General features: G+C 39.9%; 1 protein-coding gene across 1 annotated transcript; it reads left to right on the forward strand.

Annotated features, from left to right (window-relative positions):
- Nucleotides 1-3,400: 3,400 nt before the first annotated feature.
- Nucleotides 3,401-14,088, forward strand: gpr63 (G protein-coupled receptor 63). The gene is made up of 2 exons (XM_022193786.2): nucleotides 3,401-3,865; nucleotides 9,614-14,088. The coding sequence occupies exon 2, from the start codon at nucleotides 9,723-9,725 to the stop codon at nucleotides 10,953-10,955; it is 1,233 nt and encodes a 410-aa protein (XP_022049478.1). The 5' UTR covers nucleotides 3,401-3,865; nucleotides 9,614-9,722; the 3' UTR covers nucleotides 10,956-14,088.
- The last annotated feature ends 658 nt before the right edge of the window (nucleotides 14,089-14,746 follow it).

Genomic DNA, 14,746 nt, shown 5'->3' on the forward strand with positions numbered 1-14,746 from the left:
AATGTTGCTATGAAGGTTTTGCTGTTTTTCTTTGTGAATGCAAAGTGCTCCAGCTGAAACTTGAACTAGAACTTAGAAGTAAATCCTTCCATCTGAAAGGATTTAGTTGCATTAATAACCTCATAACGTTCTAATTTTTATTCCAGTCTTGGTTGGAAATAGAATCTCTGTATTGATTCAGGTAAAAACTGAACTTCACAGCATGTTGAAGCAAAACAAGTAGATGAAAAGTGTGATGGTGTTGGATTGTCAGACCGTAATGTTGCAGCTCAAAGCAGCTTTTCTAGCTCAGTTCATTCTGACATTCAGCTCTGAATCAACAGCAGATCCAGTTGATGGTGATCCATGCTGTGGAAGTCTCACATCTCCTCATTTAATGACACTGTTTAGTCACCAACACTTTACCTAATAAAAGTCCCATCTAGTTTTTTTTTTTATGAGGAATGTGTTTTATTTTCTCTGTGAATAACTGCAGTCTAATGGAACAGCTGGAGTTGTAACATCTGTCCTAATATTGATCATGAAGTATTGATCAGAATACTTCTAGTTAGCATAAGGCTTGGATATCCTTGAACACTTATTTGAACAGAATATAGATTCTGATATTGTTGTAAAGAATAATGTTGGAAATGTGCACTCATGTTGAAATATATCCACATTGTGAAGCAACCCTTACTTGCACTGAATTAGAAATATTTTAGAAAAACACACTGAATTACAAGACTTTGCAGAACAGTGCGCTATTGTAGGCTTAACATGCAAGGCTAGAATTACATGATTTTAATAGTAATGGGTCGTGGTCTAAAGTGGGCCGGTCTGAAGCATGAAAGTCCAGGACTGAAAATGAGTCCCACTCCGGCCCTGCACAGTAAATAATCCTGTGAAAACACTGCTCACTTTTGCACCAACAGGCTCCATTTGTGGTCTTTACCACCCACAGCAAGCAGATACACGTGCCCAAAAAAAGCACTTCCTCCTACGCCCCTTCCTATAATCTGTCGTTTCTATTGGCCGACGCTGGGAAAAGAGGCGCGTCCTCTTCAAAGTGCACTTTCGCCCCTCAACTGGCTTCTGATGGTGTGAACACAAAGCTGCTTGTCAAGGTAGACACAGACAGAGACAGGAAGCTGCTGCACGTTGTGTTGTTGTGCCTTCAGAATAATGTAGATGTTTCCGACGAGTGAGAAAACATTGCAGAAAACAAATAGCAAGCTTCTTAGAGAGATTAAGGTATAAATTAAACAATAAACTGTAGCCAGAGGATAAAAGAATTTCTATAAATGTTGGTTATGTTGGTGTGAAATTTCTTTAGTTAGCTTTTGAATGATAAAAATATTTTAATTTTCTTTAAAGTATGCTTAATTTGAAGTACAAATTAAAAGTGATTCTAATTCCACCTGCAGAATAATGGTTCAGCAACCAAATCATGTAATTATGAAGTCAGTGTAGTGTTGCCGCAACATCAAAGGTGAAATTCTAGGAAATAGAATGTTGAATTCTGGATTCAGGATGTGCGCTGTACCATTCAGAATCTACACTGACTACACATTAAAAACAATATTCTACACATTCCACAAAATATTTTCCCCCACCCACACTGGAAGATATCTTCAGATCTCGCTGCCTCCGTAGAGTCGACAGCATTCTGTGGGATGAAAGCCACACCTGTCACCACTTCTTCTCGCTGTTGCCATCTGGAAAAATGCTGTGCAGGCTTGGGAGCTCACACTTTCAAGTTAAAAACACAGTTTCTCCCTGGAGCCATCGCTGAACTGAACTCTAATCAACACCTGAGTATCATTATTAGATTTTACATCACAAAACAGTCCTGTTTTTGTTATGTCCATACATACTGAATGCACAACAACTTGTACAACTTCTACCTGCAATATTTATATTATATTTACATGCAATGTGGTCACATATTTGGTCTCTAAATCAGATTCTCTTCTATTCTTCTCTATTCTATTCTAGCATTCAAAGGCACCGTAGGTATGCACATTTTAAGATAAGATGAAAACTTCATTAGTCCCAAAGGAAAATCTTGTGCCAGACATTGCTCTGAAAGAAACGCAGTAAAAAAGTTAAAAAGCAATAAGATATATGTGTGATACAGTACTGAAATAAAATAAGTTAGCTAAAAAATGTAAAGAACAGAACAGCAGAGAGTAATTTTGGCAGTTGTACTAAGGTAATGAGTGTATCACATGCTATAATGAAATATTGCACCTGAACGAGATGAAAATTAAATATTGCACATTACATTGACAAATTGTACATGAAAGTAAAACATTGTGCATGTCATCAAAGTGCTGCAAGTAGTACTGAAATATCACACATGAAATTTAAATATTGCACCTGAGAAATGAAAATATGAAATATTGTGCGTTATATATTGCCCATGAAATGAAATGCAACACATAACAGAAAAAAAATGATATTGTAGAAACCATTGATGAAAGTAATGTTCCAAATAGAATAGTAAAAGAGTAATGCTGGTAAATATATTGAGATAATCGGTAATGTTATACATGATAGTGAAATATTGCACATGAAATTGAAATGCTACACATGATATTGAAATTTGTTGATAGAAGTAATATTGCAAATAGAGCAGTATAAAGTAATACTGGTGAATATACTGAGATCATCAGTAATATCACATGTGATGAAAAATGAAATACTGCACATTACATTGACAAGTTGTAGATGAAAGTAAAATATTGCACATGTAATTAAGATGTTGCACATGAAAATGAAATGTTACATGATACAGAAACTGAAATTGCACAAACTATTGAGGAAAGTCATATTCAAATAGAATAGTATAAAGTAATGTAATGTTAAAAATTATACTGAGATAATAGGTAATTTCACAAATGATTCTGAAATATTGCAGATTACACTAACAATGTAGTACATGAAATTGAAATATTGCACCTGAGAAATGTGAAATAACTTGTAGTCATAGTTACAGTGATGTTGCAATGATATCTTCCATGATACAGAAATCTTTAACAAATCCTTTCATTCATACTATAAGCTGCATCACTGAGAAAATCTAATCACTCGTCCTTGTACCGTTTTTGATCTTCCCTGAAAATTTCATCTGAATCTGTTTGTCCATTTTTGAATAATGATGCACACAGACAAACATACACCAATCGTCACATAACTCCGCCATGTTCCTTGACGAAGTAATAAACATGACATGTATTACAAGTATTTCTTTAAAAAAAACTTCAGAAATAAGTGATTTCTTTATTTTTTAAATTTAAGTGATATGATAAGTAATCTTTATTCCAAAGTAATATTTCTACTTTTGTCCCCAGCTTATCTTTTGTGATAGACGTATCAAAATAGCAACTATTCATGCTCTTATGTTGAAGGAGCAGACAAGATGTAGTATCAGTCTGCGGAGGCAGCAGACAGTGAGAGTAGTTTCTAACAGTGCTGCTGCTGATTTGAGCTCCGTACAGCAGACTGGACCGCTCTTATCTCACATCTGGACGAAAGAAAAACGACGAAGAAAGCAGGAAAAACAACCGGACGTTGAGTTTTAGTCGCTCCGTGAACGGAAAAGCTGCCGCCGGTTGAAACAAAGCAGCTGAAACCAAATGCGGATTTCACTTCTCCAATTGTGTAGGTGGAGGCATCACCGGCTGTCGCACTGTTGGTGAAATAAAGCTACAGGGAGGAAACAGGGAGGCTTTAGTGGCGTTTTTTAGTTTGGTAGAACATCTCGTTTGTGGGTTTTGTTTATTAATTTTGTCCACACCGACGAGGGAAGAGGCTGTTTTTTGGAGGGCGGCGAGATGCTCCACTTGAGCCGCTCCTGAAGCTTCAACATGGGGGACTGAAGCAGGTAATGTCAACGCTAACACGACCAGCGCCGCTTTACGAGCACAATGCCTTTAACAAACTACAAAAAAATATCACAAATGTTTAGTTAAGCTCTAAATTTAGCTGCTTTCGTCGTCCTCAGAGATGTAAACTGTGCGTGGACCGTCGTGTGTGTCAACCATTTTGGTGCTTTTAGCATCGACACAATTAGCTAATATGTATATAAACATTAGCGGTTTCAAACAGCTGCATGCACATCTGTTCAGCATGTGAAGGCCTGCTCCCAGTGAAGTGTACTTCTGTTGATTTTTTTTAAATATAAGGGTCAGTTTCAGGACAGATTTATCAGTCAGGCATTGATTTCTGTTACCATATGGTCACCTGCCAGCTCTTAATTAAAATTTTGCAGTCAGAAAACTGCACTGATTCCATGTTATATGTGTAGGAACCACACATTAAACTAAGCAGAGAAATAGAGTGAAAATCAGGCATGTTATCAACACTATTTCACAGATTTTCTTCGTGAAAACCATCAAATGGACAGTACATAATCTTTTTAACGATCAAAAATTGTGTAATTCAGCCACCACTAGATGCTATCTTTCAGTGTTGTATTTTTAATCTGATTTTATGTGAATTCCCTTCATTCAAAACTGTGTTGCTATTTGTATTTGCTTAATTTCACCATTTTAGGATCTGTAAAGTCAAGCTGAGCGAAAGAAAGTCAAGTTGCTTATTGTGTATTTATTACATTTTGGACAGCAAAGTTGAAGATTGCAAACCGCTGTTGATACAATGGAGCCACAAAATAGTTCAGATAGTTCTGCTCGACCATCTCTGATTTGGGTTTTACTATAACTATAGACATTTATAATGATATCTATGAAAGTTGCGGATTTATATATCACGTTTTTTTTCCCAGGTAATTACGGAAACATTTGTCTGTCGACCCACTTTAGCACATCGCAGAAACTGTAAAGTCTGAATGTTTCACTGGTATTTTTTGCCATGCTATTTACATCCTATATTGGACAACTAGAGCTAATAATCTTTGGTTATGGGTGAAATGAAATATGAGAAAAAATATTGAAGCAGTCATGAAAAGTCCCATTTTTGAGCACACATTTATGAAAAGACTGACAATGCAGAAGTCAACTCCAAATTTATGACCTTGCAGAATGTGCCAGAAAAAGTAAACTTGATGCTAATTTGTCTTATTATTTGCACTGTATTCCAGTGGTTACACGCTGCCAAGCACAATAAACAAAGCAGCTGTTCTCATGTCAGGAGCTTGCTAACATGCTTTCTAATGCAGAACATGTCCATGAACGCATCCCTCGATTGTAACTTGTGAACAAATGCATGTGGGTCTGCAATTTTCAATTTGCGTTGGCAGAGATGCAAATTTATTGGAATCTGAAATGCTTTCAAATGTTACTTTTCAAGTGTTTTGTTATTTCCATTCAGCATAGCTTGTTAATTCTCTCGGTTTTCTCCATTTTGCAGCACCAAAGAGAACAGTAGCTCTTTTCTAGCCTTGGTGAAGATTCAGCTGTTGCAGTTAACTACCAATACACTGTGGTAGCATTCTGTCAGTATAAAGTGAACAACTGAATCTTTCTCACTTTGAATTCTGCGCCCACATCTGGGTTCCTGTTGTTGAGTTGCTCAGATTATAGCTTTAATAAGAAAGCCCATGTTGCTTCCAATTTGGCCCGTTGGTCGCTGACAAAGACAGAATCCCCTCCGCCACAAAAAGCATCATAAAAGTGACATTTGTGGAACCGTTTTTGGTTGAATTTTCAATCCATTGAGGTTTCATGTTTGTAAGTTCTCCCAGGAGCTTAAAAAATTGTTGCAGGACCTTGTCACAATGTAAAGTCTACAGAGAGCAGGAATAATGGGCCAGACCAGTGGGGGGGGGACTCTAATGAGCATGTGCAGTGGGCGGTGAAACAAACTGAAAAGCTGAACTTCTTTTTGGCTCAAACACCAAATGAGCAATTTCCATTCAAGTGAGTGGGCGCTATCTGAGTCCAGTATCTGGTCCTCCTTTAATACACTCGGATAAGTCTAAAATATCTCCATACAAGACTCTTGGTGTGTCTTCACCAACAAACAAACCTGTTACTGCCTTATGATATATTAGGAAAACAAGTATTGTCACGTTTCCACAAGTTTTACATTGACTTGGTTGCAAAAAATCAGTTGTCATGTCATTTCTTGCTCTTATTTACCGAGAACTTTACATTTAATCGGGGGTTTTTAATCTTCCCAGTCGCATGATGATACCAGTTTTAAGTAAAAAGGCTCATTCTTTTGTTGTCCTTTTGCTTATTTTTGGCTTTTCTTTGCTTCCATGAGGCTGTAGTCTCAGCTGAAAAACAGTCCAAGTCTTCACCTGTATTAGCAGCAGACTTAAAGGGGAACTTCGGTTTTTTTCAACCTGGGGTCTGTTTTCATATGTCATTTCATACATGTGAGTGATGGAGAAATGAATTTTCGACATAGCTCCAGTATTTAGCCAGGCAGGCAGCTTTGCAGCTCAGCTAGCAGCTCACGAGCTATTTAGCTCGTGCCAAAACACCGGTTTTGGCACGAGCTATTGCGCGATTTCGGAATGAGATTTGCTTTCTAGCATCCTGAGATTTGGATAGAGACCACAAAAATAGCGATCGCCAGGAAATGTGGAGGTTTTCGTTCACTTCTCATCTCTAGTATGTTGTGGGACACTTGTTGAGACTATCCGAGCCGGTCAGTGTGGGGGGAAAAAAAAGCACGTTAGGGCGGACTTTGATGCGGGGGGGCAAGTTACCCCATACTTTTCACTAGCTAAGCTGCTAGCTGAGCTGCTAAGCTGCCTACCTGGCTAAATACTGGAGCTATGTCGAAAATTCATTTCTCCATCACTCACATGTATGAAATTACATATGGAAACAGACCCCAGGTTGAAAAAAAAAAAAAAAGTTCCCCTTTAATTGTCAATGTATTCAATTTTACAAATGCACATCTTTCCTCAGAAACTATTAATCTCCATCCAGTCTTACATTTCTTTAAGATAATAGACATAATGTGCATTTACCAAAGCCACTTGCAGTAAACAAGGCATTCTGACAGGCTGTTATGACTATAAACTAGTATCTCTCAGTGTACACCATCATGGACTTAATAGGCTGGTTTCCAATGAACCTTTTCTCTCTCAGCAATTCAAGGTTACAAGATGTGTGAAAAGCTCTCAGCATATTCTCTCTGCAGTTCTCCATTGCATAATTGTGTTGCTGCTACAATATTTGAACGCTTCCCTGTCTTACAGAACGCCAAGTACCCGATCATCCATTTACGCTGCAGGTTTGCTTGATTGCTTCGGAGGCTGAAGTGGCTATTTTAACCTTTTAGGTCACTGCGCCCCTAAAAGACGGGAAAGAAATGTGGCAGTGCCCGTCCTCCTTGAGGTGGACGGCTGAATGCTGTGTTTAGCGTTGTGATGTGCTCGTCTTTAGAAAACACATCACGAACGGAATGGGAAGTGGGTCGGATTAATCTGACTTCTTATTTCCTCTCATTCACCAGATCTTCGTTGTATTGAAACAGTGGTAATTGCGGCAGACAATTGGATATTGTCATGACAATTTCAATCGCGTAAAGTCTTCCTAGTATCTCTGTTTCCAGCTTGTTTATATTCTTACTACAGCGAGTGTTTTGGTGACATGACAACACTATCCGTTGCATATCCAGGTATCGCAGCAGCAGCAGCAGTCGACCTGTGGCTGCATAACAGGCCAACACGCACTGTTCTCACGGTAATTGCTTATAATTGTACTGTATACGCCCACGTACGGCTAAAAATTAATGGAAAAAGCCTAATTTGTAACTTATCCTCTTTACAGATGGACTCCTTTCTGCTGCCCATTTATTATTTGCCATTTGCTGCTTAGCTATTGTAATGATAGCAGGCAGTCAGAAATAACAGCCAGCAATGTTTATACTGGTGATAAGGGCTTTTATTGCAGTGTTTGACTTGCAGCCAGTTGAACGCTGGCTGTTGGTTACTGGCGGCAGTTAAGAAAAGCACTCTGACTGGATTTCTTATCACATCTCAGGCAAACACAAAAGATATTTTGGGAGAAATATTTTCCATTTTCATTTTCCATTCTACTTTTGCTTGGGTTGTGATTCAGCATTTTGGGAAATATACTTTACAGTCTGTGTTTTAAATTGTGATTAAAAGCACTTTTAGGTCTTTGTGCTAAATGCGATGCTGAAATAGATGTGGTTAGCCTAGCTTAGCATAACTTGGAAAGCAGGTAGTAGTTGTACCTTCAAAAGTGCTCCTACCGACATTAAAAGGTCGCACCAGTTAGCATATCACATCTCGTTTGCTTAATCTGTACATGAACTGAAATGTTTTTATTTTTTTAGAAGCTTTTTCAGGGTATTAATTCGCCATGCATCTTTTTGCAGCACAAGTTGATGTGGTATTCCAGTTAATGGATGTTAATGATTAATAACCGGTGAAGTGGGTAAAGATGTGAGTCAGAAATTGTGTTGTGGATTGACTGTAGTACCTGATTGTTCCACCCAGTGAAGCCTCTTGAACTGTTGACAATTTAATGTTGCCAAGCAGAGAGCATTGTGGGAGTTTAGCTGTCAAAGGGGCACCATGACAAGTGTTCTGTGATGGTTAATGCCTACTGGCAGAGCTCGTGTTTGTAAGAGCTGTTGGCTGCTAGCACAGCGTACCTATTGGTCAGTGATGTATGCAACCAAACTGTAAAGCAGCTAATGTCGCATTTCTGTTGTTTAAATTGGTCTTTGTGATACGTGGAAGAATGTTCATCATACTTATCAATTTAAAATGTGCATCTGTATTCTAGATACACTCAGTGAGGACAAATTTTTGGCTTCCGCACAGTCTCTAAGTGACAAACTTTTCTTTGTATGTGGATTAAACAAATGTATAAAACAGTTTCAAATGTGTTGGTAGGTGTGTTTTTGAGCTTTGGACAGAGTTAGCCTAACTGTTTCCACCTGTTTGCATTCTTGATGCTCAGCAAATCATCAGCATCAACATGATAAGAATTAAGAGCTTTTAAAACGCACTTTATGTCAAGACATTTTTGTTATTTGGGGTTTCACTTATTTGAATGCGGTAGACCTTTTTGTTTATGAAATGATCAAAAATGACAGGAACATGCATAGATGTCTGTCAAATGAGGTATCACACCTCTTCTGTGCACAGACTGATCTTCGTTAATTCCATGCATCATCACCCATAGGCTGGTTTTCATCTGTTAACGTTACACTTCAAAATTATGCAAATAGCAGTTTAAACTACCAAAGTTTTGTGCTGTTCCTTTGGCCTCAATGACTGCGTGAATAATCAGGGTGGTTTTTAAATCACCACACTGTATTTTAAACTGTCTTTCTTTGACAAAATTGTAGCTTTTATTTAAGCACATTGTGATTAGTTCTATTAGACAAAGGGCAGTAGTTTGCATACAAGTCAATCGGAAATCATCACATTTAAAATTCACACTTGGGAACTATTTTTAGCATTCTACAGCCTAAAACTTGTTGTCATTCTGACACACGCTGCAGTCTACAAAAGCTCGTGCTGGTGTGAATTAACTGGGGAGCTGCAGGCTTGTTACTGAGTGGATTATAGGCTCACTGTCTTGACAGCTCCAGGGGGAATATTTATTTTAATGTGCTTTCAACATGCCCTTTTTGATTTGCTCGGAATTCACATGCGTTTTTGTTTACTTCTTAGGATCCCACGTCCGTGAAGACGCCGCCATGTTGTGTTGAAGTGACAACATCTGCACCGGCGGCGTCATGTTAAGCTCTCCAGTGACGATGCATGTGCACCCTGGGGAAGAATGGTACACTCCACTACTGTTCCCCTTTCAGAGGCCGGGGACATTAACGCCAGTCTCTGCTGCCTCGTTACGGGGCTGCTGAACCTTTCCGAGACGCCGCCGATGGAGGACGTCTCCATGGCGAGCGTTTCCCTGGGCTCCCGGTCGCCAGCGGAGCCGCTCACCCCGACGGCAGAAGCCCCGGAGGTCCTGCAAGGCGTCGGCCTGCCTCTGCAGATCTTCTTCTGCGCCGTCATGGTCGTCATCCTGCTGGTGGCTCTGACGGGAAACGTGGTGGTGTGCCTGATGGTGTACCAGAGGTCTGCCATGCGCTCGGCCATCAACATCCTCCTGGCGAGCCTGGCGTTTGCAGACATGATGCTGGCAATCCTGAACATGCCCTTCGCTCTGGTTACTGTCGTGACCACCACTTGGATTTTCGGAGACGTTTTCTGTCGAGTTTCAGCCATGCTCTTCTGGTTCTTTGTGATGGAAGGCGTGGCAATACTGCTTATAATAAGCATAGATCGTTTTCTTATTATTGTCCAGAAGCAAGATAAGCTGAGCCCGCAGAGAGCTAAATTGCTCATAGTAGTCACCTGGGGACTCTCTTTCGTTTTATCCTTCCCTCTGGCTGTTGGCTCCCCTCCCCTCCAGATTCCCCCCAGGGCCCCACAGTGTGTATTTGGCTACAGTATCGAGCCCGGTTACCACACCTACGTGTTGATTCTAATGCTCGTCTTCTTCTTCATACCGTTCATGGTCATGCTGTACACATTCATGGGAATCCTGAACACCATCCGCCACAACGCCATCCGCATCCACAGCCACCCAGATAGCATCTGTCTGAGCCAGGCCAGCAAACTGGGCCTGCTGAGCCTCCAGAGGCCCTTCCAGATGAACATCGACATGAGCTTCAAGACCCGTGCCTTCACCACCATCCTCATCCTCTTCTCTGTGTTTACAGTGTGCTGGGCACCCTTCACTGCCTACAGCCTGGTAACTACCTTCAGTGACGGGTTCTACCACAAAGACAGCTTTTTTCAAATTAGCACATGGGTACTGTGGTTGTGCTACCTCAAGTCAGCCCTCAACCCTCTCATTTACTACTGGAGGATCAAGAAGTTCCGCGACGCCTGCCTTGATCTGATGCCCAAGTACTTCAAGTTTCTTCCTCAGCTGCCAGGCAACACCAAGAGGCGCATTCAGCCGAGCGCTGTGTACGTATGTGGAGAGCATCGCTCTGTGGTTTAAACAATAAAAATCCACTCTTAAACACTGTTAAAAACGCATCTTTACATAACGTATTTCGCATTACCAGGCCTGTTTTGTTGTTTGGTGGTTATACTTCTCTTAGCAGGCGTTCAGACTGAAAGTAGCACTGCATTAAAAAAAGCACAGGTCTGAGTAGGTGTGGGTTACTGCTTCAGAGAATAGTCTGAAGATCCAGAACAGAAGGTCCAGTTTGAGTCAGACTTCCACGAGTTTTAAGGCTTGTCAGATGGGAAAACATTGCACAGTACCTGTGATTTTGCACCACAGAAACAGGGCTGAGTGTTGTTAGAAAATTTTCTGTACTAGTTACAATATCAGACCTGGATTTTGATACTTAACAGTAGTGTTTTAGATCCTTAACTGAGTATTCTAAATACTCAATTACAGATTTTTCGTTTAACTAAAGAAGTCAGAACCAAATATGGAATGTTTGCTAAAAAATACAGCTATTCAAGCCATGTAATATTTGCAAAGCTTTAGTGTCAATCAGTGACTGACTCTGTGATAAAATAATCAGACTTTTGGGAGAGCTTTCACTGACATTCAGTGTCAGCTTCTGGTGACAGGTTTTGATAACGATGCTGCGACACAGAAAACTCAGCAGCAACCACCAGTGCTTTAGAAGCTGATCATTTTCTCCTTTATCTTGGCTTTAGTGTTTTTTTTTAAGCTAAAATTACACAGTTTTCATCACAGAATAATTTATCAGTGTTGGCTACATATTTGGTAGGCCTGTGCAGTGGATTGCTATACAACAGCACACTGCGTTTTGACAAAAGCTGAGTCAGAGCCCTCTGCTTTCAAACCCCCACAGTGTTTTAATGCAGTGTTAATGTCAGTCGCACTTCCCACTTTGCACTGCGGTTCAACTACAGTCGGGGAGTGTATGAAGATTCTCTAAGATGTGGGATATCCAACAGGTCAAGGACAACTGGACTCACAGTGTGGAGGATGCTTTTGCATCTCATCAAACAGATGTTCTCACTATTAACAGCTCAGATTAGAACCTTGTATGGAGCCGTACCGTAGACTGTTTAAAAAGATGAACGACTTGCCATTTCTTCCTCCTGTTGAAGCCAAAATGGCGAAAGTGGATGCAGCCATCTTGTGCTGGTGACGCCATTTGCAACCAGAGCCTGCACAGTAGTGCCCAACTGTAAAGCAGCTGTATTTGTATAGCATGATTTAGAACAACTAGAGTTGACCAAAGTGCTGCATGAGACAGGCAACAATCAAAATATGATTTAAAAAAAAGGAAAAACAAAGCAAGGTTGAAAACAGGATCTCTCAGTAAAACAAAAGAAGCGTAAGATACTAAAAAGATGCCAGCGAGAACAGGATAACAACATGTAAGACCAAATTCTGAAACGTATATGAAATAAGCATAACAACCCAAATGTGTGCCCATATCTCTGTGATTCTAGCTAGTTAGCATATTCAGCTAGGTGGCATATTCAGAGAGTGAGCATTTGCCAAAATTTCCATCCCTCTTTCCCCAACCATGAATGTGCAGACGACATGCTGGAAGAATGTTGTGTGAATTGGTCTGAGCCACTTTGTTTTCCATTTACATTTAGGTTTTTTTTTTTTCAGCTTCACACAAAACAGATAGCTTGCAGACCTTGAGATATTCATGGAATTTTACAAAGCTCTAGTATTAGAATCACTGACTTCATCTTTAGGCTGAATAATTCTCCATTTCTAGATTAAAAATGAAATAACTGTTAGTAGCTACTTTATTACCATTGACAGTTGTGGTCTTTGCTTGCGAACTGTGACCATAACCTTATTTGTACCCTAGAATATTATAATTGGACAGTTTACAGCACAGCAACTCATTTAGTACTTTAAAATATACAATGGCAACACAGTTAAATGACCAACTGATCAGAAAAATAAAAAGTATGTGGCATCAAAGGGGAATTATCTTGGTTTGACTTCTGGAGAGCTGTCAGGTCGTCCGTCTTCGTTCACATTCTGCGGTTGGATCTATACTTACTGAATCCATTCTACTCTTGGCTGTTTTTCAAACTTTGCTCATCTTATAGACCACAATGGTTGGGTCCAGTTGTCGTTGGGGCCTGTGAAGATCCTCAGTCATTCAAGAGCCACCAAACGACAGGCAGCTGCTCTGGTTGTTTTGTTTCAGGCTAGAATAGCACACCAAACAACAGGTACATGTGTCGTTGCCTTAGTACTTGTAGATAATCGGCTGTACATTATAGAAAAGGTGGAGAACCTCACCTCCGCCCGCTTCAGTAGTAGGGCTGGTTAATGTGAAGAAATGTTTGACACCATTGACGATTCAAGTCAGGTCTCGGTGTGTATGCTTCGTTTAGTACCAAAGTTCTCCGTCTTGTCGAAGCACAAGAATCCATCCAAGATTTTTTTTTTGCCTGAGTTCAATCTAAAATTCTCACTGAGCTAATAATATTATGAAATCAGCCAAATATTTTCATGACTTTAAATTCGAAACGCAGCCCTACTTAGTAGACCAGAAAACATTTTCAGCTCCAGCCTTGGATAAACCTGCTCTGATGCTATCATCACAGCTATGACTCTCTCTCTCTCTCTCTCTGTCTTTTCAGTCCACAGCACATGCTTCTCCTCTGAGGGTGACACAATGTCATTCGGTGTAGTAAAAGAAAGCCTTTAGGTGAAGTAGTTGTCTGAAGGAAACCATAAAAGTAAATGAAAACACTTTGTAACTCCTGAAATGCACTGAATGGCACATACTGTGTGAGAGAATACTTGCTTATTGTGCTCAGAAAAAGAAAAAAAAAAAAAGGACAGGCTGGGTTCGACTTGACCTCACGTCTTTTCTTGCCACCGGAGTCGCGAGCTATTTGGGAGAAGAGGGGAAGACTTAGCTGCGTAGAAATTTGTTTTACAAGGCATGTAAATTAACAGCTTACTACGTGGAATCTGGTTGTGGTCGGAAAGTGGCCACGACACATTTGAACGTGTGTATTTGTATTTAAATGTTTTGATTGTGCCTATTAATTAGTCCATTTGCCAGTCCGAATGCTGCTATATCTGGTGAAAATGTGCAATTTCAGTGTACTGTACTGTTGAATGTAATAAAGAAATAGACATTTCTTACCTTGGTAAACTGTCTTAAGTGGGGTTTTTGTTTTTTTTGTTTGTTCGTGAGGTTGCGGATCAGTTAACCGCTGTAGGTCTTTCTCCTGAGACACCTGGTTTTTGTACCCGGGGCAGGAGTTTAGAGAAACCCGATGCCTCCTGCTAGATTTCAGGTTTTCATCAGTTTTTTTACCAAGTGTATGATGAAAGTGCTGTGGCCTTCAGAGCTTAACGCGATGTTCCTTCTGAACCACAAAGAAAGAGAAAACACTTCATGCCAATGTAAGAACAAAGCCTTCAGGGGAAAAAAAAAAAAGCTGTGAAAACAAAACCAGGTACGCAAACTTGCTGCAAATACATGGATGCAATTGTTGTTGCCATGGCAACTCGTCAAGTTACTAATGTTAAAGTGGTGTTAGAAAATGTAAACATTGCGAATATATAGATAGACGTTCTTGCAGAGGTGGCTCTGTTTCCTTTATTTGCAGCAGGTTTTAATATTGTTTTTTTCACTTTTTAAAAGATGCTGCACTTGTTATCAAATTGAAGACAGAAAGGAAGATTTCTCGTAGCACTTTTTGTAACAGCCAGCTTAACCGAGACAAAAATATGAATATTACAGACTCCCACTCCCATTGTAGTGTTTTTAAAATCTGATAATTTAGGAATATGCATGGATTAAATCC

This window comes from Acanthochromis polyacanthus, chromosome 16, assembly GCF_021347895.1.
Source record: "Acanthochromis polyacanthus isolate Apoly-LR-REF ecotype Palm Island chromosome 16, KAUST_Apoly_ChrSc, whole genome shotgun sequence".
In the NCBI taxonomy this organism is placed as follows: Eukaryota; Metazoa; Chordata; class Actinopteri; family Pomacentridae; genus Acanthochromis; species Acanthochromis polyacanthus.